This window comes from Bufo bufo, chromosome 4 (genome assembly GCF_905171765.1).
Source record: "Bufo bufo chromosome 4, aBufBuf1.1, whole genome shotgun sequence".
Classification (NCBI taxonomy): Eukaryota; Metazoa; Chordata; class Amphibia; order Anura; family Bufonidae; genus Bufo; species Bufo bufo.
The window spans coordinates 47,492,797-47,519,291 of NC_053392.1; the positions used below are offsets into that span (position 1 = coordinate 47,492,797).

At 45.7% G+C, this 26,495-nt stretch overlaps 1 protein-coding gene across 1 annotated transcript; it reads left to right on the top strand.

The window, feature by feature from the left end:
* Window positions 1-459: 459 nt before the first annotated feature.
* TRAM2 (translocation associated membrane protein 2) lies at window positions 460-24,726 on the top strand. Its single transcript, XM_040427201.1, has 11 exons — window positions 460-709; window positions 13,638-13,701; window positions 14,856-14,965; window positions 15,721-15,837; window positions 17,008-17,066; window positions 18,035-18,119; window positions 21,214-21,284; window positions 21,667-21,771; window positions 21,887-22,030; window positions 22,211-22,380; window positions 23,357-24,726. Exons 1-11 carry the CDS (start codon window positions 497-499, stop codon window positions 23,428-23,430), a joined length of 1,212 nt encoding a protein of 403 aa, XP_040283135.1. The 5' UTR covers window positions 460-496; the 3' UTR covers window positions 23,431-24,726.
* The last annotated feature ends 1,769 nt before the right edge of the window (window positions 24,727-26,495 follow it).

Sequence of the window (26,495 nt, forward strand, 5' to 3'; positions counted from 1 at the left end):
TATCTATCTATCTATCTATCTATTATCTGTCTATCTATCTATCTATCTATCATCTATCTATCTATTATCTATCTATCATCTATCTATTATCTATCTATTATCTATTATCTATCTATTATCTATCTATCTATTATCTATCTATCTATCTATCTATTATCTATCTATCTATCTATTATCTATCTATCTATCTATCTATTATCTATCTATCTATCTATCTATCATCTATCTATTATCTATCTATTATCTATCTATTATCTATTATCTATCTATCTATCTATTATCTATCTATTATCTATTATCTATCTATTATCTATCTATCATCTATTATCTATCTATCTATCTATCTATCTATTACTCTAATGATCTCCTTCCAGTTCCCCTCGGTGACACTTTTGGACTCCTGCGGTCACGTGACGTGTCAGGAGAGGCCGGGGCAGGAAGGGTTAAGGCAGGAGGAGGAGGAGGAGGGGGGCGTGCCCCGTCTGCTGCTCGTTACATGGTCTCCTCCTCCTCCTTCTCATCAGTGAGGGGGAGACAGGAGGAAGGGTGGAGAGCGGAGCCGGGAGGGGGGGACGCAGATTCCTGGGACGTTATGGCTTTCAGAAGGAGGAAAAGTTACCCCATCTTCAGCCAGGAGTTTGTCATCCACAACCATGCGGACATCGGCTTCTTCTTCGTCCTCTGCGTCCTCATCGGGCTCATGTTTGAGGTAGGAGGCTGCCCGTGCCTCCCCTGGGGTGCTGCACAGCTCGGGTCAGGCTGCTTAACCCTTCCGTGGCGCGGACTCTGCATTGCTGATGTGTCCAGTGGAGGGCTCACTGGCTCCCCCTGGCGCCTCGCTATATACCTGCATAGAATATGGGAACCAATCGGATCCGGGTGACTGCCTGGCCCTTTAAGAAGCCTGTTAACCCTTCAGGGGCAGCTTGCTGAGGTGTCCCTCTCCCCTGAGTGTATTACTGCAGGCTGTATTAGATGTATTACCTGTATTGCCTCCCTCTTTCTCTTCTGACTCCATGGCGCCACCTTGTGGCGGGGCGTGATCAGAATAGAAACATTGGATAGAATGGGAATGATTTGCTGCAGTGATAGGGTTAACCCCCTTTAGTTGCATGCTGTGCAGGAGGATTTTAACCCCCTCGCTGCTGGGCAGAACATTTCGGACACTCTGTGCCCCTGCTTTTCGCTTTGTGTCCCCAGATTAGACCCTGGCGGCTTGATGTCACACAACCTCTGTGGGACTACACCTCCCAGCATGTCCTGTCAAAGCTGATTGTGTATGGCTGGGGCACTACTGGGGTTGTATTAGTTTTTTTTCCTCGGTCACAGCGCCTGTTTCTGGGATTGTAGCCGCAATACCAGAAATGGCCAATGAACAAGAGCGGCGCTGTAACCTGAGAGAAAAAAGTCCCCCTTTTAATCTCCGACAACCCCTTTAAATTGTGTATGTTCAGCCTAATATTTGCTGTGGTGCAAAAAAAACAAAATCCCTAGCCCGTCCTTGTTTAAGGGATTGGACGCAATGAATTAAACATGTCCGTGGCCTGGTAGTGGCTTAAATTGGATGGAGCTGCAGTACCAGACGTGACCTATGCCCAGAGGTGGCGCTGTTTCCTATAGAAGGCAGCAATGATTTTGACATCTCGAACCGTCCGTGTACGTTGGGTAACTGCCCATGGGGGCGGGGGGCTGGCGGCTGCAGGACTGGCGTATTATGCTGCTGATAACATATCCAGATTCCCGGGCCGAAATGCAAAATATATACCAGGGCTCCTTAACCGATCCGAGACCATCTTGGCGTGTGTGCCCCTTTAACACCCAATATCCAGACTGAGAATCGTGTACGTTTAACCCTTTATAAGCATCCTAACGCCCCATTGACAGCTGTACTGGCTGAGGGTGGGGGGGCTGTACTGGCTGGGGGGGGGGGGGGATAAATCTCGGCCGCGCTCTGTACCGTGAGGATTCCAGTATTAGGAATTGCTGACTATGCGAGCGCAAAACCCGTTGAGACTGTGGTTACTGATACAGTGCCACCCGTGCGGCTATGGCAGCGTCAGGTATTGCGGCTCGGCTCTATTCGCTAGACTGAGATACGGTCCCAGATGCCAGCGCTCGGTGACAGACAGTCCTGTATTGGGTACAGCGGTGAAGTGACCGCCACCAGTCACAGGTTATTATTTTTTTTTTATTATTATTTTTTTTTTTCTTCTAATTTTCAAGATCTCTGCTTGCAGGCAGTAAATGGAAACCTTCTCGCTTACATTCTAGAGCGGCGCCTCCTCCATACCGGCTGTTGTGAAACTACAACTCTCAGCATGCTTCATTCACTTCTATGGGAGCTCTGAGAAAGTGTGAATGCTGGGAGTTGTAGTTTTACGAGGCGGAGGTTGCTGACCCCTGGTCTAGAGGCTGTGCCGTGTATGGCGCTATATAGACACCTTTACTAGTTGTGTCCTTGTGTTAGCTGGGAACGGCCAGGATGGGTTTCCAGCATCTGGTTCTAAAGGAGAATTTCAGACAGCAAGCAGAGATCTTGAACGGAAGTGCACTTTTTGCTGCTCAGCCGTTGGTCTCTGTTCACACTGTATGTTGCACTGTTGCTATGTTTTTGGCCATTTTCTAACTCCACCTCTTCATGGGTCCCACAACCTCACATTAAAGGGGTTCTCCGCTTCGGACATTCCCTACTTGTTAGAAGTGTCCATTGACAATCGGACGATCATAGTTTTTCCTTCCCCTCTGGGATCTCTAGCGGTCGGCTGCAAACGATGCGTTCTGTTAACTGCAGCGCCACCGCAGGAGGAATGAAGCATTACACGGTGTCCACAGCGTCAGTGTCACGCAGGACGGGACTGCTCCTCCAGAGACGGAGAGTCCAGAACAGAGGACCCCTCCCGAATTCCCCAATAAGGTATATGATTCTGGATATCCCCTTTAAAGGGGTTGCTTCATCATGGACAACGGGGGGCATATCGCTAGGCTATGCCCCGTTGTCTTATCGGTGCACCTATATCGAGAACGGAGCCCCGCAAGGTGGCGGCGGGAGGACTCCGGTCTGGCCACCACCAAGCCGGCTCCCCATAGAAGTGAATGGGAGCGCACCGCGCATGCGCGGCCCCCGCTCCCATTCATTTCTACGAGGCCGACGGCAATAGGCTCGGCTATTTTCGCTGGCCCCATAGAAAATGAATGGAGGGCTGCATGCGCAGTGCGCCCTCCTTTACTTTCCGTTCTCGGGGACCTGCACCTATAAGACAACATCCTAGCGATATGCCCCCATTGTCCATGATGAGACAACCCCCTTTAAGGCCTCATGCGTGTATTTGGGAACCTTATCACGTGGGTCCTAAATTCAGTGCTAAGGCGTTTCAGTGAGGACATGATCTGGGTGCTCACCGCGGTGAGACGTGGGCTTTGGGTGACACTTCCCCAGGCCTCGACCTCTGTCATCAGGAAGGGTCGATTCAACTGGACGTCTCTGATCTTCAAAACCGGTCTCCCTCCAGGCGTATACTTATCCCCTGATGAGTCCCTGGGAGGGACGAAACGTGTCATGTTGGGACATGAGTGAGGGACTAGGCCCCTATAAGGGACAGGTTCCAGACGGGGTCGTCCCTATTGGGGCGGGGGCGGCACAGACCCTATCCCAACCAATTGTTCAGGGCATTTCTGTGAGGGTTACGTTTTATAGGTTCTCAGCCGAGGTCCCTTTTCTAAGGATTTATTCTATATATAAAGGTTGGACCCTTTGTCTGGGCACATGGTAGAGGATTTTTGGGCCTCAGTGTAGCGCCATATAGTGTGTTCTGGGCCCAATTGAGGCCTAGTGGTTGCCTGAGTCCTAACTTCTAGTGCTAAGGCCGAATCTGGTTGTCACAGGACGCGCATGGCGCGGACTGAGGGAAAGCAGCTGCTCCTGTGCGGCACCCACAAGTTTCACTATGAAGCTTGCATCAGTATGGCGGCACAGCTGCGTTTCAGATGGGAAGCGCCTGGTTTCAAGGGTCTGTGTGCTGCTCTGCTCCACTGAGGGCTAGACATGGCGTACCACTTAAAGGGAAACTCCATGTCGCATAACATTGTATCCGCTGCCAAAGAGGTGTGGGGGGGGGGGGAGGCACGTGACCGCTGCTCTGCGCCCCTCTCGCCCCAGAAACAGCAGCACACAGACCCTTAAAACCAGGCGCTTCCCATCTGAAACGCAGCTGTGCCGCCATACTGATGCAAGCTTCATAGTGAAACTTGTGGGTGCCGCACAGGAGCAGCTGCTTTCCCTCAGTCCGCGCCATACACGTCCTGTGACAACCAGATTCGGCCTTAGCACTAGAAGTTAGGACTCAGGCAACCACTAGGCCTCAATTGGGCCCAGAACACACTATATGGCGCTACACTGAGGCCCAAGAATCCTATTCACATGAGTAGGGCTGAAGGGTGACATAACCCCAGCTTTAGGCTTCATGCACACGACAGATCCGTTTTTTGCGGTCCGCAAAGCACGGAAGCCGCCCATGTGCCTTCCGCAATTTGCTGAACGGAACGGGCGGCCCATTGTAGAAATGCCTATTCTTGTCCGCAAAACGGACAAGAATAGGACATGATAGATATATATATATATATATATATATATATATATATATATATATATATATATATATATATATATATATATCTATTTTTTTTTTGTGGGGCTACGGAACGGAGCAACGGACGCGGACAGCACGCGGAGTGCTGTCCGCATCTTTTGCGGCCCCGTTGAAGTGAATGGTTCGTGTGCATGAGGCCTTAATAAATTCTCATACGGCCACACGAGACCAGGGCCGTTCATTGCTGTGCTGTAAGTGCATCACAGCAGCACAGAGTTTTTCAGAGGAAAAATAATATCCAACTAGTGAACCTTTTTAGAATGAACTTCTTGTGTCCCAGAAAATGTCGCCACGGCCGCTGCTTTCGGTAATGAATGTACTGGGAGGGGAGATGAGATGGCTGCCCTGTCGCCCCCTCTGTATGTATTGGGGGGTGGCCCGCCCTGTCGCCCCCTCTGTATGTATTGGAGGGGGGGGCTGCCCTGTCGCCCCCCTCTGTATGTTTTGGGGGGGGGCTGCCCTGTCGCCCCCTCTGTATGTATTGGGGGGGGCGGGGGGGCCCGCCCTGTCGCCCCCTCTGTATGTTTTGGGGGGGGGCGCTCCGTCGCCCCCTCTGTATGTATTGGGGGTGGCCCGCCCCGTCGCCCCCTCTGTATGTCCATGACTATGGCTCGGCGGCCTGGACCAGCGTAGTGCACAAGACTTGCAGTGAATGTGTCACTATGAACTCAGCTCCCACAATGTGCTGCACTTGGGTAACATTAAAGCAGCTTTGGATGTGAATAGAGTAGAAGACACCAATAAAGCAGCACTACCTGGTTGGAGGTAATCATTTGCAGGGGGTAATGACCTCCTGGACTTGCGCCCGCCTCCGGCCTGGTAATGGACTGGAGGTCACTGGGGATGGATGCTGGGGAAGTAGTGACCGTTGGCAGTGATGTAACCCGCGCCGCGCGTTACGCTGCGCACGTATTGTAGTCATCGGTATAAATAGATATTCCACACGTGTGATTTTATCTCCAGCCCTCACACACTGCAGTTTCGCAGTTGGCGTGTTGCGACAGACTTCACTGGTATCGCGTCCTGGTTTGGTTTTAGATTCTGCTGAATATATATATTAGAAAAAAGAGACGTGAAGGCCTCATGCTGGACTTGTAGAGCTAATGTAATGATACCTTTCACTTAGCGATCCGTTGCTTCCTTCTGGAGAAAAAGCACTATTGATCTATATGCAAATGAGCAGTTAAGTGCACTGTGGGTGGGGCCAATCCATTGTTCTCCTTTGCTCCGCCTCCTTTCTCTCCCAGACCCTCCCTCTGACAGGGTCAGGTGAGATGACTATGTAAGAGCATGGCCCTGTCAGTCAGCGGCAGGAGCAAAGGTGCACAGCCTGACTTGGCTCCGCCCTCGGTGCACTTAACTGCTCATTTGCATATGGATTAAAAGTCCCTTTTCCCCAGAATGAAGTTAACAGATGGGTAAGTGAAGGCTATCTTTATATTCAGCTGAGCTAGCCCTACAAGGCAGTTATCTCTTCATTGTTCACCCTTCACAGTAGTTATGCCAGCATTGTGCCCCCCTCACAGTAGATATGCCCTCTCTATGCCCCCATAACTTTTGCCATGACCCTTCACGGTAGTGATGCCCTCTCTGTGCCCCCCCCTTCACGGTAGTGATGCCCTCTCTGTGCCCCCCCTTCACGGTAGTGATGCCCTCTCTGTGCCCCCCTTCACGGTAGTGGTGCCCTCTCTGTGCCCCCCCTTCACGGTAGTGATGCCCCCTCAGTGTTGATAAAATAAAAAAAAACAGTACCTGCTAGGAATGATCGAATCGACTTCTGATGAAACATCCGAAGTCGATTCGCATAATACCTCGTTTGAATACTGTACGGAGCGAGCGCTCCGTACAGTATTAGAATGTATTGGCTCCGATGAGCCTCTTGCGAGACTTCGCATAATAACTTCATAAATTAATTTCTATTGTAAAAAAACATTTCCCGAACTCGGGTTCGGTTCCAAGGGACCACTGTGATAGAGCAGTGGTGGTGGACCTATGGCATGGGTGCTAGAGGTGGCACTCCGAGCCCTCTCTGTTTTGCACGGAAGCCCCGTTCGCTTCTATGGGGCCAGCGTTGTGTGAAAAACGCAGAATATAGAACATGCTGTGTTTTTCACGGAACGCATAAGTGATGCGTGAAAGAAATGAAATGAATGGGTCCGGATTCAGTGCGGGTGCTGTGCGTTCACGTCACGCATTGCACTCGTGCGGAAGACTTGCTCGTGTAAAAGGGGCCTTAGACTATTCCTGCCATTCATCGCCGCAGGGCGCGCTATGAGCGGCATCGGCAGTGCACTGACTGTAGGCAGGTTATTATAGCCGTGTTGGCACTTTGCGATAAATACCGGTAGGTGGGTTTTTGGTTGCAGTTTGGGCACTCGGTCTGTAAAAGGTTCCCCATCACTGTGATAGACCGATGTAACAAGTATGTGTGACGTGAGAAGAGAATGATACGTGGTAATAATCTGGAGAGTGCGGCGTGGATTTGTATTCAGACCCTCTGAGTCAGTACTTTGTAGGACCACCCTTCGCTGCAATTACAGCTGCAGGTCTTTTGGGGTAGGTCTCCTCCAGCTTTGCACATCTAGAGGCTGAAATCTTTGGCCATTCTTCTTTGTAAAATAGCTCGCGCTCAGTCAGATTGGATGGGGAGCGTCTGTGAATTTCCATGTCTTGCCACAGATTCTCAATGGGATTTAGGTCTGGACTGTGATTGGGCCATCCTAGCACATGGATAGGCTTTGCTCTAAACCAGGCATGCTCAACCTGCGGCCCTCCAGCTGTTGCAAAACTACAACTCCCAGCATGCCCGAACAGCCTACAGCAGGGCATTGTGGGAGTTGTAGTTTTACAACAGCTGGAGGGCCGCAGGTTGAGCATGCCTGCTCTAAACCATTCCATTATAGCTCTGGTTGGGTGTTTAGGGTTGTTGTCCTGCTGGAAGGTGAACCTCTGCCCCAGTCTGAAGTCTTTTGCAGCCTCTACCAGGTTTTCCTCAAGGCCAGATTTGTGGTGTTCACTGCTGTGGATCTCTGCAGCTCCTCCAGAGTGACCATGGGCTGCTTCTCTGATTAGTGCTCTCCTTGCCAGGGCTGTCAGTTTAGGTGCATGGCCATGTCTTGGTAGGTTTGCTGTTGTGCCATACTCCTTCCATTTTTGGCTGATGGATTGAACAGTGTTCTGTGAGATGTTCAGAGCTTGGGATATTTATTTTTATTTTTTATAACCTAACCCTGTTTTAAACTTCTCCACAACTTTATCCCTGACCTGTCTGGCGTGTACCTCGGTTTTCATGATACTGTTTGATCACTAATGTTCTCGAACAAACCTCTGAGGCCTTCACAGAACAGCTGTAGTTAGGCTTCATGCCCATGGCCGTGTTGCATGAGGCCTTATACTGAGAATAAATTACACACAGGTGGACTCCTATTTACTAATGAGGTGACTTCTGAAGGCAATTGGTCACACTGGATTTTATTTAGGGGGTATCCGAGTACAGGGGGCTGAATACAAATGCATGCCCCAGTTTTAATTATGAAATTTTTTGAAAACCATGTATCATTTTCTTCTCGCGTCACACATACTGTACTCGCTACTTTGTATTTATCGATCACATAGAATGCCAATAAAATACACTGAAGTTTTTCGTTGTAACTAGTCTTGTGTTTTAAGTTCGGGTTATCGAAGTATCCGGTTATGGATTCTAAATTCCATCATGGTCCGTGGTAGCGGAATCCATAACTGGATTCTTCGATAACCCGACGCCGAACTTAAAACACTAGTTGTAACGTGGAAAAGTTCAAGGGGTATGAGAAATAGTTTTAGGCACTATGGGGGTCATTTATTAAACGGAAAGACAGCTATATTACGGTAGGTTTATTTCTAGTGCAGATTGCGGTCCTGTGACTTTTCCTCGTTCACGTCAGGTCTAAAAAAAAAAAAGTAGACGTGGCGAGGACTGGGAGGCCCGTCTCATTTACCATTTTCTACGCCTGTTTTAGGTGTAGAAAATGGTTTAAATGTAAGACTACAAGAAAGCCGTCTTACATTTAGACTGGCGCTGGATACGCCAATGTTATGTAGAGGCCGGTCTTAATAAATGTGCCCCTGTGTGTGTATTATTTTTATATATATATATATATATATATATATATATTTATAAAAAAAAAAATTATGTGTAGCTTTAGGGCTGATTTGGATAGTAAATTCTATTCTATTCCGTATGTTGATGCACATATATATATATCTATACTTTTCTCATCCTGCTGGAGAAGAAGGAATCAAGCTGTCCTCTCAGTTTCCTCCTCTCCCTGCAGGAAGTTAAAGCCGGCTCTGTGTGCGCCTCTCGCCTCTGCCAAAATATGACTGGAATGTGTCTCTCTCTCTGAGAGGAGGGCGAGAATTTTTTATTTTTTTTTCTGCCTGCAGTTCAGGGGTTTTGGGCCTGAGTGAATGCAGTGTCTGGAACAACCCGGCTTTTGTACACCTGGCTCATGGGGGGAACCTGCTTCACTATTCATGGTGGTAAATGGTGGGATTCTTCATAAACCCCCAGCCGCTCGCCCGCCCCTCCTGGATGCCACGTTTTCAAAACTGAATGGATAAAAGTCAAAGATGAGGAGGAGGGGGGGGGGGGGGGGGGGGGAGAGGAGAGGAGTGCAGAAAAGAAAAATGTCTTTATTCAATACCGTCCGGCCTTCTGCTCTCTACGAATCTAGAAGTGAAAAACTTACGGTATATCCTCCCCAGGACATAACCGAAACATGAACTGAAAAGCGCACGTCACTGGTGATCGTTCTCAATGGGTCCGCAAAAAAGAGGAAGTGACTCCCTGTGCGTTCCGTTTCCATATGTCCTTATTTCCGTTCCACAAAAAAAAATTAGAACATGTCCTATTATTGTCTGCATTACGGACAAGCATAGTACCGTTGTATTAGAGGCCGGCTGTTCTGTTCTGCAAAATACATACGCTTGTGTGCATGAGCCCATAGAGGGATTGCCTTTCCCCAGAATACAGGATGAGTGCCTTAGGGTCCATTCACACATCCGTGTGTGTTTTGCGGATCCGCAAAACACGGACAGCGGCAATGTGCGTTCTGCATTTTGCGGACCGCACATTACCGGCACTAAGAGAATATGCCTATTCTTGTCCGCTATTGCGGACAAGAATAGGACATGTTCTATTTTTTTTTTTTTTCAGGATCGGAATTGCGGACCCGAAAGTGCGGGTCCGCATTTCCGGATCGGGGCCGCACGTCGTGCGGCCCCATAGAAATGTATGGGTCCGTAATTCCGTTCCGCAAAATGCGGAATGGAATTGCGGATGTGTGAATGGAGCCTTATTGGTGGGGGTCTTCATCGCTATGACAGCTAAGTACAGCGTTCGCCTATCTCCAGCAGCCTATTGAAATGAATGGAGTGGTACTGCACATGCTCGACCACCTTTCCATTCATACAGGAAGCATCGGTGGTGGTTTCAGTGGTCAGGGTTTTGTTTTATTTATTTATTTATTTTTATTTTTTTAGTTATACATATTAGTCCAGAAAAAATAAATAAAAAATATATATATATATATATATATATATATATATATATATATATATATATTTTTATACCACCCCATTTTAGAATCCCCCCCCCCCCCCCGCTGCCTCCCACTACATTGTATGCAACCGTAAATGATGCCATTAAAAAGTGCAACTTGTCCTCAAAAAAACAAGCCCTCAAACAGCTATGGAAATAGAAAAATAAAAAAGTTATGGCTCTAAGAAGTCGGGGAGTAAAAAAATAAATAAATAAAACCGGAAAATGGCTCGGTCTGCACAGCCCTACAATATTGATGACCTATCCTCAGGATAGATCATCGATGCCAGACCAGCGAGGGCTCTTTGGAGCAGTTACAGCGCGTCCTCTCCTTTGCAGCGGCGGTGCAGTGTAATTATTCACTTAAATGGGACAAACAATTTTTATTACACGCGACACGGTGCGCAGTTGATTTTGGAATAGATAGTAACGTGAGCATCGCAGGGCCACTTTTTTTTTTTTACTTGAGACCCTCCCCCCCCTTCCCTGAGCAAATTGACTCGAATAGCAACATTTTTGCTGCATTGACTAAATGGGTGCTATGATTTGCCCATCCCTGCTGTAGACACTGGAAGGGTTAAATCCAGTTTCTTAGACTGGCCGGGCAGCAGTGCCTAGACAATGTGTTCTGAACCCTCCAAGTAAAATGATCTTGTGGGAAGATTCACCCAGGACTACTGCACCCAGGGTTGTCTCCGACATTGTGTGTTACTAGGCAACTTTATAAAGCATACATTCAAAAAAATACAGTAAATGTACAACTCTGCCATGTGTCGGACGAGACAGGATCCAACCAGTACGTTCCGTTGACTGGGGTGGGAAGGGGGTTCTTATTCGTTTTCATAAAAGGGGTATAAGAATTTACAAGAACTTAATTTGGATGTGACTAAAAATAGTGAAAATGTGTAACACTCCTTATAAAGAGCTACAGAAGGCAGAAAGTATGACATCAGTACTGCTCCTATGTACAAGAATATAACTACTATAATACTGCTCCTATGTACCAGAATATAACTACTATAATACTGCTCCTATGTACAAGAATATAACTACTATAATACTGCTCATATATACAAGAATATAACTACTATAATACTGCTCCTATGTACAAGAATATAACTACTATAATACTGCTCCTATGTACAAGAATATAACTACTATAATACTGCTCCTATGTACAAGAATATAACTACTATAATACTGCCTCCTATGTACAGGAATATAACTACTATAATACTGCTCCTATGTACAAGAATATAACTACTATAATACTGCTCCTATGTACAAGAATATAACTACTATAATACTGCTCCTATGTACAAGAATATAACTACTATAATACTGCTCCTATGTACAAGGATATAACTGCTATAATACTGCCTCCTATGTACAAGAATATAACTACTATAATACTGCCTCCTATGTACAAGAATATAACTAGTATAATACTGCCTCCTATGTACAAGAATATAACTACTATAATACTGCCTCCTATGTACAAGAATATAACTACTATAATACTGCCTCCTATGTACAGGAATATAACTACTATAATACTGCTCCTATGTACAAGAATATAACTACTATAATACTTCTCCTTTGTACAAGAATATAACTACTATAATACTGCTCCTATGTACAAGAATATAACTGCTATAATACTGCCTCCTATGTACAAGAATATAACTACTATAATACTGCCTCCTATGTACAAGAATATAACTACTATAATACCGCCTCCTATGTACACAATAATATATGGGTAGGTCATCAATGTTGTAGGACCTGAGAACCCCCAGGCATCAGAGGATTGCAGCATCAAGAAAGACTGCCACTCGGTTGCTGCTTCTGAAATTGCCCTCATCATCTACATGTGAACTGCCTTTGCTGCATCCCATGATTCTATTTGCTTTGGCAGCAGCTGCCTGGCACGGGTTTCTAAAATTTTGGTTATGTACCAATATTCCAGAGCTTCGCTCTACCATTTAATGCACCATTTTTCCTAGAATTTACAGGGCCCTTAATAAATATAATATTAATAGGGTCCATTACTGGTCCATGGTACCCTTCCCGCTCCTCCCACCCCCTTCCGAGGGTGCGCAATTAATAGTCACCGACAGAGGATTAGAGAAGAAAGACCTGTAACTGTAGTGAAAAGGGGCCACCTTCATTAGGCAGTCCTTTTTAGATATTGGAAATATAGGTCTGTCTATCACAGTACGATAAAAATTGGTTGGTTTGGAAATCCCTATAATCTGACAAAAATATCCATATGGCCACAAACCTCAAGCCCTGGGAAGTGGAGGCCGGCTCCTAGAAGGTGGTAATGAACAGGAGCCACCTCCATGATGTCTAATGGGGCACATGGGCAGTATGGTATGGTGCCGCTACATGGAGTAAATCCTATGTCGCCATCATGGTGTCTCAATTGGCCCAACAAAAATATTTCACCTCGAAAATTTTGGAAAATAAATAGTTGAAGAACTCTCTGTGCAAATACCTTGAGGCTCCAGTCAGAAATGTGACCTAATAAAGGTGATAATTACCCGTCTAATCTCTGGCGCACCCTCGCTTTTGGCTTTTAGAAATTAATTAAATGCAATGAACGCTGGATTTAACTCTTCACTGACGGGCTAGTCATCAGATGGTTGGGACCAAACTGTGGCCTTTTGTGTGTTTTTACCTATGATTATTATTTTAGGTGCCTTCTTTTTTTTTTTGTTAAAGGGAACCTGTCGCCGGGTTTTTGTGTAAAGAGCTGAGGACATGGGTTGCTAGATGGCCGCTAGCACATCTGCAATACCCAGTCCCCATAGCTCTGTGTGCTTTTATTGTGTCAAAAAAACGATTTGATACATATGCAAATTAACCTGAGATGACTCCTCTCGGGGACAGGACTCATCTCAGGTTAATTTGCATATGTATCAAATCGTTTTTTTGACAAGTTTAATAAAAAATAAATTCAGCTGTTTCTGAGTTATAAGGGTTAAAAATCAGTCTGTTGGTTTTCTTTGAATTCTCTCATCTGACGGTTTGTGTGTAGCTTTTATCTTTGATCTTCCGACCTCAAACACTTATCCCATATTCTTATTAGTTTGATAACAATTGAGCTATACGGTAAGTAGTGTTCATGAGGTCAGTAGATGAGATGCATATGAGCGGTCAGATGACGTGATTCAGAGTAAAGAGACTGATATTTATTTATTTTTTAACCCTTGTATTTCAGAAATGGTTGAACATTTTTTTGTAAAAAAAACAATTGAAAAAATATGATTTTTAGCCCAAAATAATTACAGTGAAATCATAAAATTGCTCAAAAGGTGTACATAGCCCTTCCATTATTTTATTTTGTTTTCCAAGAATAAATCGGCTTGATTTCAGTTGTGATCACATATCTGTCTTCATTACAGGTCACTGCTAAAACTGCCTTCATCTTCATCTTACCTCAGTATAACAGCAGCCTCCAGTCTCTCGGTAAGTTTCCCTATCCCTCCGCAGGTTGGCGGTGTAATGGGAGGGCAATGGATGTAGGTGTTCTTCTACCGATCCTTTGGAGGCATTTCAAAGGCCGTGTTGCACTTTACCCCTACCTACTTGCTGGGTACTTTATTTAGCGAGCCATACCCTATGAAAGGGGGCGCTATAGGATGAGTACAAGTATGTCCTGCCATGGTGGCAGTGTGACCCTACCTATGGAACTACTGCATCATCCCGTTAGACACAGCACAAGAGGCCCATCCAGCGAACCAACACCCTGCTCTGTCTTGACAAGGGGCAAGAGCCCTGAAACAGAGGTCTACTCTTTATTTTGGCAGAGGCTAAGGGTGAGAAACACTGGGAGAGTCACTTAGAGAGAAGGATCTGGTTGTAATCATATACTAAATAGCAGCTCAATGTCAGTCAGCAGCATCTAAGACCAGCAGGGTATTGTGTTTTAAGAGATATGGACTCGCTTTTCAAAGCTTTGACGCGGCCTCTAGATTATGAAGCTCAATTCTGGATACCACGTTCTAGAAAGGGTGTCTTGGGTTTGGAAAGGGTACAAAGGGGTCATTAGGAAAAGTCTAGTGAAAAACTGTCCCATATGCTGTCCTCTCGAAAGACCAGAAGGTGCTACTGAGGTGACACGACAACAGTTGCTTGTGCCAAGACGGGGCCTGTATAATTTGGCCCATACCTTGTGGCGGGTTATTAGTTTCTTCTAAATCAGTACTAGAAAATGTACACATAAGCTCCACCCTCAAATATTGGTCACACCGCCGTAACATAGGCAGAGTACCAAAAGTGCTGAAATGCCCCTTACATGGTGGCATCCATCTGATAGCTCTCCCCACTTTCATGGCAGGAGATTCATCACCAGTTTGGTGGTCAGAGGTCTTCACTTTCTGGGGAGTCCTGGAAATTCCTGGAAGGTAGTTAAGCATGGAGTTCACACATCTGATGTCGCCCTCTAGTCAAACACGTTCCTATATGTGTCTTCTATAGTCTTTCAGTCTCGTCAGTCCTCGCCCCCTCCCGTTATGGTGGACTTTATGTAAATTCTGATTCATCCACCTGTTCCCTCGTACAATATATGGGGAATAAAGCGGGTAACTCCCGCCACATTGATGTCTCTCTCTACGTTCCAGATGGCGAGATCTTCTACTATCACTATGGTGCGAAGGATCTGGTCACCATATTGTTCTACGTTATCATTGCAATCATTCTGCACGCCATCGTCCAGGAATACATCCTAGATGTAAGTAGATGATCCATACCTCCAAACCAGTAACGTGGGAGATTAGAAATTGGGGGTTATATGTAAATTATAATTATTATTAGCGAAACTTCCTCCTAATACATATAGAAAAATGAATACAACCTTTTGTAGATTCTGATTATTTCTGTTTGTTCATGTCCTTGTTTTGAGATATCTCCAGGAAGTTGTGATACTTCAGGTTACCTAGCAACCAACGCTTCCTGTCTGGGTGACCACCCTTTGAATGCACGTAGCTACATATACTGAAGTGGTCACAGGAAGTTGTCTGCTCTACAATAGACTGCATGTCTTGAGCTACACAGAATTTTATTACATCCCTCACGCTAGGTAGGTCACATACCTCCCAGCTTTGAAAGAACGTAAGGACAGACAAGCCCGCCCTTAGCATCACCATTGTATCCAACTTTACCTGGGTCCTAGGGACAGCAAGACAGATCTCAAAATCTGGGACTGTCCTTCTGGACTCAGGATGGTTGGGAGGTATAAGATCAGTACACAAGAAGGTTAGGATGGGGGAACTTGGACTAATGGGGTCATTTAGCAAACTGGTGTAAAGTAGAACTGACTTAGTTGCCCATAGCAACCAATCAGATTCCACCTTTCATTTTCCAAAGGAACCGTTTTGATAAATGACCCCATAAATCTCCATTTGTCCTCAAACGTAACTGGAAGTTAAAATTTATGCTGTAAATTTAAGAAAATAATTTTTATTTTTTTCTAACGGCCCCCCACAGAAAATAAACAGACGCCTTCATCTGTCGAAGGTAAAACAAAGCCGCTTCAATGAATCCGGGCAGCTGGCGGCGTTCCATTTGGCCTCCATGTTTTGGAGTCTGTACGTTGCAGCCACGGTGAGTAGCGCTATAATGATGTCAGGATATTGGGGTCTGTTGTACATTAATGGGGTGATCATGTGAACCCCTAATTCTAATAATAGAGAAGATGGTAATCCAAGCTGGCACCAGGGTACAATCATAGAAGATCGAGAGGCTGCTGTGCCCATATTCTGGTTCCTGAGAAGGGCCCAAATGATCTCTCTGCTCTATGTGAGTGTACTAGTGCTATAAATGATACACCATCGAAGGGGGCGCCTGTTAGACAATTGCTGTTAGGGCCCAGGAGGTTTAAAATGCACTTGTCAACAGGATCAACTCTATTAAACCAGGCATACTACCTGATATTGTTGATCCTGCTGATTAAAACAATACTTGTCTTATGAAAATCGGTTGTGGCGTTCCTGAAAAAAAAATATATTTATCCTTTACACAAATGAAGGCATCGGTACACCAAGGGGCGGGGTCTGTTCACCTGGGGCAGGCCACACCCCTCAGTACCCTGAAGCCTGCATCTGCATAAAAGATAAAAATATTTTTTTCTCAGGAACGCCACAACCGATTTTCACAAGACAGGTATTATTTTAATCAGCAGGATGAACCCTACATGGCCATATGCCTGATTTAATAGAGTTAATCCTGCTGACACGAGCTCTTTAAATTCTGGTTGGCGCTATATGACTCCAGTGTAAAGACAGTTGTGTCCTGTGATTGAGGTTATGGAATTCATCTGAATGCAGTGTTGCTTTATAACCTATGCTCCAGTCACATCCAGAGCTGCATACAGAATGCATCTAGCTGACAAATGGAGCTGAGCCCTTATAATACCCCATGCATTGACCTTAGATAAAATATTTTTTTCTGCCTGAACACTACATCTCCCACAATGTATGGCGGCACAAGATGCCGAGCTCAGGCCCCACCCCTTAGGACCCAGGGTTATAATATATATTATGATTGATAGTTGGAGGGGCCCCGTTACACATTCTGCTTTGGTGCCCAAGAGTTTGGAGTCAGTCAACATGTATTACCGTCTGAGAGCCGACAGGGACATGAGCAGAATTCTGAATGCAGCTCTGAATGTGTTTGGAGTATAAAAACCAAGTATTAGCTCTGCATTATGTGTAGATTTATCCATGAGCGGATCATATTTAACCCCTGATATAACGCATGTCTCTTCCTCTCTAGGAAGGTTATTTATCCAATCCAAAGACCCTATGGGAAAGCTACCCTCATGTGTACTTACCGTAAGTACTTCTGTCAGCCAGTGACCTTAGAGTATGTATAGTATTGGCTTTTCCTTAGAAGTTGTATTATAAGACCTCACGGAGGAGCCACCATTCTGACCATGGGCACCATCTGCATGTACCTCTCTGGGCGGCTGTGCGGTGTTCCTTCAGATTCTCCGGGTTTTATTCCACACTCCAAAAACTTAATGATAACCTACTTGCTAAAAAACTTCAGACATTGGTGGCATATTTCCAGGAAATTGCACTACTGTCAAATAGGTGCGGGTCTCAATTAATTTCTATGGGAGATCCCAAAATAGCTGGGTGCTTGGCTCGCCTATTTCCGGCAGTCCCATAGAGGTGAATGGAGCGGTGGCCGTGCTCGCTCAGCGCGCTCTCCGTTCATTTCTATGGAACTTCTGAAAATAGCTGGGCGCACTCGCCATTTTCCGAACTCCCATAGAAATGAATAGAGGGCACACTGCACGGGCCCGATCAGGAGATAAGTGCGGTTCTCAGAGGTGAAACCCGCAGCTATATGACATTGGTGGCATATGCTAGCGACATGCCACCAGTGTCTGAGATGTGGAAACCCCTTTAAGCCCAACCCCCTGGGCACGTTCATTCCCACCAGTAACAACCACATAAGGGCATGGCTACCCATTTTTAATGCAGATTTGTCGGGATAGGCTCTGAAAATTTAAAGGGGATGCTCACGTGGTCCCCACTGCTGCATTCGGTCTGTGTGGCTCTCGTACAGGCACTTTCTCTCCGGTCGTGGGAGGGAGGGGGGGGGGGTCACGTGACCTCTGCAGCCAATCACAGGCTGAACTGGGGACCTGCTCTCCTTACGTGACGGAGCAGGTCACTGCGGTGGGGACCAGGTAAGTTTTGTCACCGGTGTGGGTCTCGTCTCGAATAACCCCTTTAATTTGTAGTTTATTTCTATTTTATTTTATGTTAAAATTTTATTTTTTTCCTTAAAGGTTTCAAGTGAAGTTTTTCTACCTGTGCCAGCTGGCGTATTGGCTGCACGCACTGCCAGAACTATATTTCCAAAAAGTAAAGAAGGTATGCGGCGCCATTTTTGTCCTTTTTCTAGTTTGTTCTTTGTGCAATAAAAAAGCATATGTTCTTAAAGGAACTGTGTGTTTTGCCTAGTGCAGGGCTTGAGGGGGAGGAGCATGACACGGGGGTTCAGAGAACGGCTTAGGGAATCTGTCATGCTCCTCCCCCTCACCAACATTAGAGGATCCCTGTGTCATGCTACACCCTGTCGCCAAAATCAGAGGATCCTGTGTCATGCTCCGCCCCCTCATCAACATCCAATAGGATCCCTGTCTCATGCTACACCCTTTCACCAAAATCAGAGGATCCTGTGTCATGCTCCGCCCCCTCATCAACATCCAGTAGGATCCCTGTCTCATGCTACACCCTTTCACCAAAATCAGAGGATCCTGTGTCAGGCTCCGCCCCCTCGCACCCTGCTCTAGGTAAAACACAGTGAGCACGATTTATGATAAACCTCTAATCAAAGACTCTATTTGTTGCCCATAGCAACCAATCACAGCGCAGCTTTCATTTTTCTGGAGCACTATAAGAAATGTAAGCTGTTCTATGATTGGTTGTTATGGGCAACGGAGACCATTTTGTTTTTGGATTGACCCCTGCACAATGGCACCAGAAACAAAATTAAGCCCAGCACTAGATCCTTTATCGAGAAAGCATGGCGGTCTGATGTTGTCACTTCCACGCCATGTCCTTTGTTGCTAAGCAACAACTCAAATGTACATGGGTCACTAACTGGCCAAACTACAAGATTCTTAAAAGGGTCGTCCAGGATGAGAAGAACATGGCTGCTTCCTATTATAAAGAGCGCCACTCCTGTCCACAGGTTGTGTCTGGTATTACATCTCAGCCTTATTCACTTCAAGAGAGCTGGGCTGCCATACTGGACACAACCTGGGGTCTGTTTCTGGAAGAAAGCGGCCATGTTTTTTTTAACAAACCCATTAGGTCGAGTTTTTCACATTCTGTCGCTCGATGATGTCATCGGTCATGTGATACTTGGTTGCGACATGTCACACGACTAACGCTGTCGTGATATTCAGCATCTCTTATTTCCTATTGTCTTGAGGCTGCAATGAGCGTGAAAAATTACATGAAATGTTCAAGCTTTCTCCATTATCCATCATGACCCTCGTTGGCGCCAAAGTTGGAGGAGAAAGCATGGAGGAGAAAGTGGTGACATTTGAATAGTGCAAACCTCTCACCACGTGTTTCGGATCCGGATCACATGGCTATTTGCTTCTGTTATGTCCCTGTATGGACTGAAGTGGGAAGATGGCGCTGTTGCCCCCAGCATCCACTTCAGGTCCCATCCTTCGGCTGCTTCTTGTGGGACTTCTCACCATTTTCAGGGAGGTTTGTGATGTCCCCGCTGCCCTACGAACTTGACATAAGGACACGTCTCTTTATATAAGCCATGTGCACGGATCCGCTCGGTAGAGTAATGATGGTCCCCGCCGCTTGTGGTGAGCGCTGGATGCATAATTATACTGCGTGTAACTGGAGCAGGATGTGGACTTCACCGCTCTGTCGGCTCTGCTATACATGCCGCCATTGTGGGTAATACACATGTCACTGAGTGGCTGACAGACAGGCCGTCCTTGGATCACACGTCGCCACTTCAGTATTAAAGCCAAAGATTTTTTTTTATTTTTTAGCTAAAGGTGAAGGTGGTTTTTTTTTTCAGTTTTTTTTTTTTTCTGTCCAAATTATCTGAATTTTCAGACTAACTGGGGAAAGTGTATATTGTAACCATGTCCTCAAAGAAATGCATGACTGGACCACCGGGTAGATCACTGCCCCCATAAGATTTGCTGTCCTAAAACGCTCTGTGCTGCTGTGGACACCTCGTGACACACACTGCCCTGTCCTCTCTTCATCGACACAATGCTCCCATGAAATGTTCCTGCTCCTTCCACTACATAATAAGAAGTATGTGCCCCCCCCCCAATCTCTGTTGTGGGTGACATGCTCCATCCTGCAGGGTGGGGTAGTGGGTAATGTTGTCACAGAAGTACCATTCAATGCATAAATAAAAGAACCATACTGTGCTTACGTAACAGTACCATACGGTGAACTTGTAACAGCCCGGATGGAGTCCAAATAATACTGCTGCACAGAGTATACAGAGTGCGCCATTAAATAAAACGGCTACCCAGAGCATGCATGGTGAAACGTTAAATAACACCGCTATGGTGTATCCTAAAAATAAAACTGCTACCCTAAGCCTACATAGCGCCACATTAAATAAAACCACCATACGGAGCCTACATAGCGCCACATTAAATAAAACCACCATGGCGCCACATTAAATAAAACCACCATACGGAGCCTACATAGCGCCACATTAAATAAAACCACCATGGCGCCACATTAAATAAAACCACCATGGCGCCACATTAAATAAAACCACCATACGGAGCCTACATGGCGCCACATTAAATAAAACCACCATGGCGCCACATTAAATAAAACCACCATGGCGCCACATTAAATAAAACCACCATACGGAGCCTACATAGCGCCACATTAAATAAAACCACCATGGCGCCACATTAAATAAAACCACCATGGCGCCACATTAAATAAAACCACCATGGCGCCACATTAAATAAAACTGCCACACGGAGCCTGCGCAGTGCAACATTAAATAAAGCCACTACGCAGACCCTGCACAGTGCTACTTTAAATAAAACCGCCACACGGAGCCTACATAGTGCACAATGATGTTTTCTTTCTTTTACTAAACAAGTGAGGATTTTTTTTTAGTATGTGGTGACGATGGAGGTTCCAGGTCCAATTCCCTGTAATATAATGCAGACCCGACATTGCCACTTGGAGCGATTGCCTCACTTGAATGGACCGGTCACTGCGTCCCTCAAGGTCATCACACTCCTCTCCCGCTGCTACCATTGTTCTTGTAGTTGGATGGTTTATACAAGCAGGACGGCTGAGATCCATGATTGTGGTCCAGAAATTAGATTGTGAGCTCCAACGGGGGAAGAACCTTTTGGTCCTGGATATCTCGTTTATATGATTGTATAACCTGCCTGCAGTTCTAGCAGTGAAACTTTTTGTATTTCAATTCCTTTCTCAGGAGGAAATCCCTCGGCAGCTTCAGTACATTGTACTTTATGTACTTCATATAGGAGGAGCATATTTACTCAAGTAAGTCGTTCTCCATTCACTACGTCCTTCCTAACCCCTTCCCTGCGCCTTCTCGGAATAATACGTCAAGGGCCTTGGGTGGTGAAGGCACTTTGTGGGCACTGCAACTATGACCACATGCTTACTTTTAGAGAGAAGATCCAGGTGTCATGGATGGGGGGGGGGATAAAGTTGGGGTTCTTGTGGGCAACCAAATGAGCTGATGTAACATGGACAAACGTCATCCGTATTTTCTGTGGACCGCAAAATACATAGTTGTGTAAAAGTACCTTTAGCCTAAAATCTTGGTTGCTGTTTCGTTCTTCCGACCAAAAATCCCAAAACATAGGCATGAAGTTCATTTTGCCTCAAGGTGACTATCTTTTCCCCCGTCTCTCCACAGTTTAACCCGTTTAGGGTTGATATTGCTGTTACTACAGTCAGTGGCGGAGTTCCTCTTCCATATTGCGAGGCTTTTCTACTTCACTGATGAAAACAATCAAAAGCTGTGAGTATTGTGGGTCGAGGAGCCCTGTATGACCCTCCCGGTTGGGTGGAGACGGTCAACTATATTTCAATAAACGAGTCTGAGATGCCGTCTCTTGTCTGTGTTTTCCCCACAGTTTTAACGCCTGGGCAGTGGTGTTTGTGGTCACCCGGCTGTTTACTCTCACCCTTTCGGTCCTGACCATTGGGTTTGGTCTGGCGAGGGCAGAGATCCACACCTTCAACCCAGACAAAGGCAACTTCAATACATTACTGTTCAGGTAAGTTGGGTTGATGAGGTCAGTGTTCTATTACTGTGCTGTGATGTGAAGAATAGGGGTGGGGCTGTGACAACTCTCACTAGTTGTCAAGAGTTTTTTTTATTTTTTTTAAATGAGCATGGTCTTCTAATCGGTTCTCTGGTGTAGTATTCTAAGATCTGGGAAATCTGTCTTCTCCAGGATGATTGTGTTGCTCATGATGTGTGTGTCGCAGACCTGGATGATGTGGCGGTTCATACACTTCCAGCTGCGTCGTTGGCGCGAGTGCTGTAAAGAACAAGCTGCTAAAAAGAGGATTCCCGTAGCTGTGATGGCCAAGCAACAGGTCAAGGTTCTTAAAAGGGATACAGGTAAGAGTTGGAGTCGAAAAGGAAAGAACCACAAGCAGAAGTTGTCCAAATGTGTATGGGCCTCAATGTCCTATCATTGGTGACCATGCAATCTTTGGTGGTCCACATGAGACATCCTATCCCATGATCTTCTTGACGGGTATAAAGCAGGTCCTAGGCCTCAAGGTTTGAGTTGCTCAGGTGAAAGAATCTGCCTACTTTAGGTATATCCCCTAAAAGATCTTATGGAGGGGGATTCCATAAGATTCCTTTTCTGGAGAACTTTTTGGAACCCAAACATTACGCCGATGCTGCTCATTGATTTCCGACCCTGCACTTGTTGAGCTACTCCTTTTGGTGATAACAGATGATTGGGTGGGTCTCGGCTGTAGAACCCCCATTAATCAGCCAGTCAGTGACAAAATGTATAACTTGCAATGGAAATTCTCAGATATTTCTCAAAAACAATGATGGTGAAGTAAATTGTTGAAGTGGTGGTAAGAATTTCTTAGTCATAGCAGCCAAAAATGGCTACCTTAATGGGGTTGTCCATGTTTTTGTTTTTCATTTGCCACCCAGCAAGCTGTACCCATGTTGAAATCTATACTCATCTACTCCCAGCCACCAGGTTTCCTCGTTCCCAGGTTGTCTTCACTGAACTTCTGGTCCTCAGTCTGTCAGCTTTCACACAGACTGAGTCGTGTGCACTGCTGCAGCCAATAACTGGCCTCAACGCACACGTGTCCCCAAGCAGCACATCACTTATGGGTCATTTTGAAGGGGCTTCTGTGTTGAGCAACCATTTTCTAGATAAGTCGAATGTCTGAGATCTAAGGAAGGGCACAAAGATTGAACACCCAATCTTGTAGCCTAGAGACTTCTTACGGCAATGATATTGCTGCCTTAACAGGCCACATCCTTGTCTATTATGAAAAATTTGGTTACCATTTGAATTTTTTTTTGAACACTGTGCATTTTTTTTTCCTTGTTCCCGTAGGTTATCACGAAAACGGATTGATAAAAGCTGAGAATGGATCCACACCCCGACCGAAAAAAATCAAGTCTCCATAATAAAAAGCACGACATCAAAAACCAAGCCAAACCCTCATGTGACAGAGAATCCCGGGCACACAGAGGAACGGGACTAGAACTGTGCCTCAAACACTGTCTTCTTTTGTGCCTTTTTGGGCCAGAACAGAAAAAAGTGCCTTCTAAGAATCCTCATTAGAAACTTTTTGTTATGGTATTTAACAAAAAAAATTGCCACGTGCCGAACTTGCCTTCCACCCGTACCTGGTACACGGCCTCGGAAAGCTTACATTCCCTCCTTCAGAGTGGATTACAGTATTTCATTATTTTTTTTTATTTTTTTTCTAACCCTTGCACAGTGAACTTTTTGCAATGCCGGCTACACCATCAATCATTTGTTAGGGCTCTACCTCCATTCACGGCCCATTCAGTGCTGTCATTGTATCCTACAACATGTAGGCACCACTGCTTGGATGTTGTTTGTCTCACCTTGTTGGTTCCTTCAATGTCTTTGCCATTCTTCGTCTTCACAGCTAAACCATAGCCAGTCAGCCAAATAATTTTTGTCCTTGAATTGTTTTTTTGGGTTTCGAAAAAGAATCCCAAATCCATGTGTTTTTACTGCCAATAAGTCAACAAATTGGGGTTTTGATCTCCTCTAGGATCGTAAGGTCTTCTTCTGTTGGCAAATGAGTTGGATGTGTTGGCATAAAGGTAAGCTCCTTCAAGTTCAAGCCACGTGTCCTTGACCGTCTGGAAGTTCCTTGTGTGAACTGGAGAGCTACAAGTACCTCATAATGTTTTCAGGAGCTTGGTCGAGTTTTTGCTTTGAGCAACTGGATAAAACTTTCAACACGATAAACCTCACTTGACCTAGTCAACCATATGCACCAAAGGTCACCGAGCAGATATCTCCTCTCTTGTTCCTCTGGGTTAACCAGGCTTGATATTTTGGACATGAAAGTTCCTAGATCTTGTTTCTTTGTGTCTTGAGGTCTAAGTTGAATATGGCTTGTGTGGTGGTTGACGCCCAATGGATTATAGGCATCTAGTCGAAATTATTGAAGGGAAGTCAGTGGGCATTGTCCGGGGTTAGAGAAAAGTGCCCTATTTATTTTCATGGGTCTAAGCTGCAATACCAAACCCAACCATGGATAAGAGTGGCGCTGTTTTTGCAAACTGGTCCTCAATGACTTATTTGAAAATGAATGTTGTAAAATCTATGTGTAATCTTGAGTAACTTTGCAAATACTTTCCTTACAGTGATCTTCATTTACAAATTATACTCCAGTCACCTCCAAAGCTGTTGGACCTCCACCCATTCTGAGAATGAAGTGGCCCCAGCACTTCTTCACCTTCACAGTTTTTTCCCTACACTATGGGGCCCTCAGCCACTTGCTGTTCAGGGTACTGCAGTGTGGGCCCATTCAAGTTAGTGGAGACGTGCTGCGGGGTGGGCGGGAGCATTGTTGTACAGGAAAAAGAGGGTGTTGCTCTACAGTAGCACTGCGGCCCCTTCATTGTCAGGATCATGGGGGTCCTCGAGTTCAGGCCTCACTAGTCCTAGCGGTATGCCGTTACTTTATGACATGGGGATACCTATACTTGCAAACAGTCCTGATTTTGCTGGGACAGTTCCCCCAAACTGGGGTGGGGCTTATGCAAACCACACCCAGAAGTGGGTGTTTGGGGGACTTGGAGGTCCTGATTTTGACTGCTTAAATGTCAGTATGGGAAATACCCCTTTGAGGGTTTATTCACACGTCCGCAAAATGGGTCCGCATCCGTTCCGCAATTGCGGACAAGAAAGGGCATTTTCTATTAGAGCACCGGCAATGTGCGGTCCGCAAAATGCGGAATGCCCGTTGCCGGTGTCCGTGTTTTGCGGATCCGCAAAACACATACGGACGTGTGAATGGACCCTGAGACTGGGCCCAGTATAAATACAGCAAATCCCTCAGAAATCACTAGCGCACCGTTCTCTGGAGCAGCAGGGAGATGTTTGGTCCTTTTTTGGTCTGTAGCTTTGGATGTGACTGGAGCATAAAATGTGATGTAGCTCCAAACACTTTGCTTTACATACATTCTCAGCTTTATATCGAGAGCTCATCCTACAGCAGAGCCTAGATCAGGAATGCTCCACTTGCGGCCCTCCAGCTGTTGCAAAACTACAACTCCCAGAATGCCTGGACAGCCTACAGCTATTAGGGGATGCAGGGATTTGTAGTTTTGCAACAGCTGGAGGGCCACTGGTTGAGCATCCCTGGCCTAGATCAATGTCTGACCAACCAGATTGACAATCCGATTCAATCAGACTAGGTTCATTTTAAAATGGGGAGTGGGCCTCATTTATCAGAACAGTCTGACCCGAATCGGTCTTTATTGCCCATAGCAACCAATTACAGTGCAGCTTTCATTTCATTGGTTGTTGCTATGGGCACCAAAAAGTTTGTTTAACTCTGCCCGAATGACTTTTTTGGGAAGCCCAATCTGATTGGTCGATGCCTATAGTGTATACTCGTGGTCTGTTCTCCTCACGGAGGTCACTAGGCACAGAAGCAGTTTTTGACATTGACCATTTGTAATTACTGTATTTAGAAGGGATTTGGATCATGTGATCGAGCAGCCAGGTGCTAATATTGTATGTGCTCTACTGCCACTAGTGGTGGGAGGTTGCAATTACAGTAAATCCTCTCCATAAGGATTCACGTAAAATTACTGAGGCAGATTGTGCCCTCTGCGCTGGTGAAATAGCGTAAGGCAATGTGAAAAGTGCCTGTCAGAAGAATTTATTAAAGGGCTTTTATCCCTTTAAGGGGAGCTTGTCTCCAAGAGGGGAAATATGACACGCGGGGCCCCTTGGCACCATTTATTGGGCACACAATGTCAAAACGGACTGCCCCAATCTCGGAAATGAAAATCTTCTCTTGTCAAGGCATATCTGGGAAAGCTGGGTGACAAACCAATATGGCAGCCAATACTCCCGCCTCAACTTGTCTGAGACTTGATGACGTGTAGGTTGAGTGATGTCACTAGATCCCAGTATACGAATGTCCTTCAAAATGGCCGCCTCGATGTGGAGAGGTTCACTTTAAGAATGCTTTGAG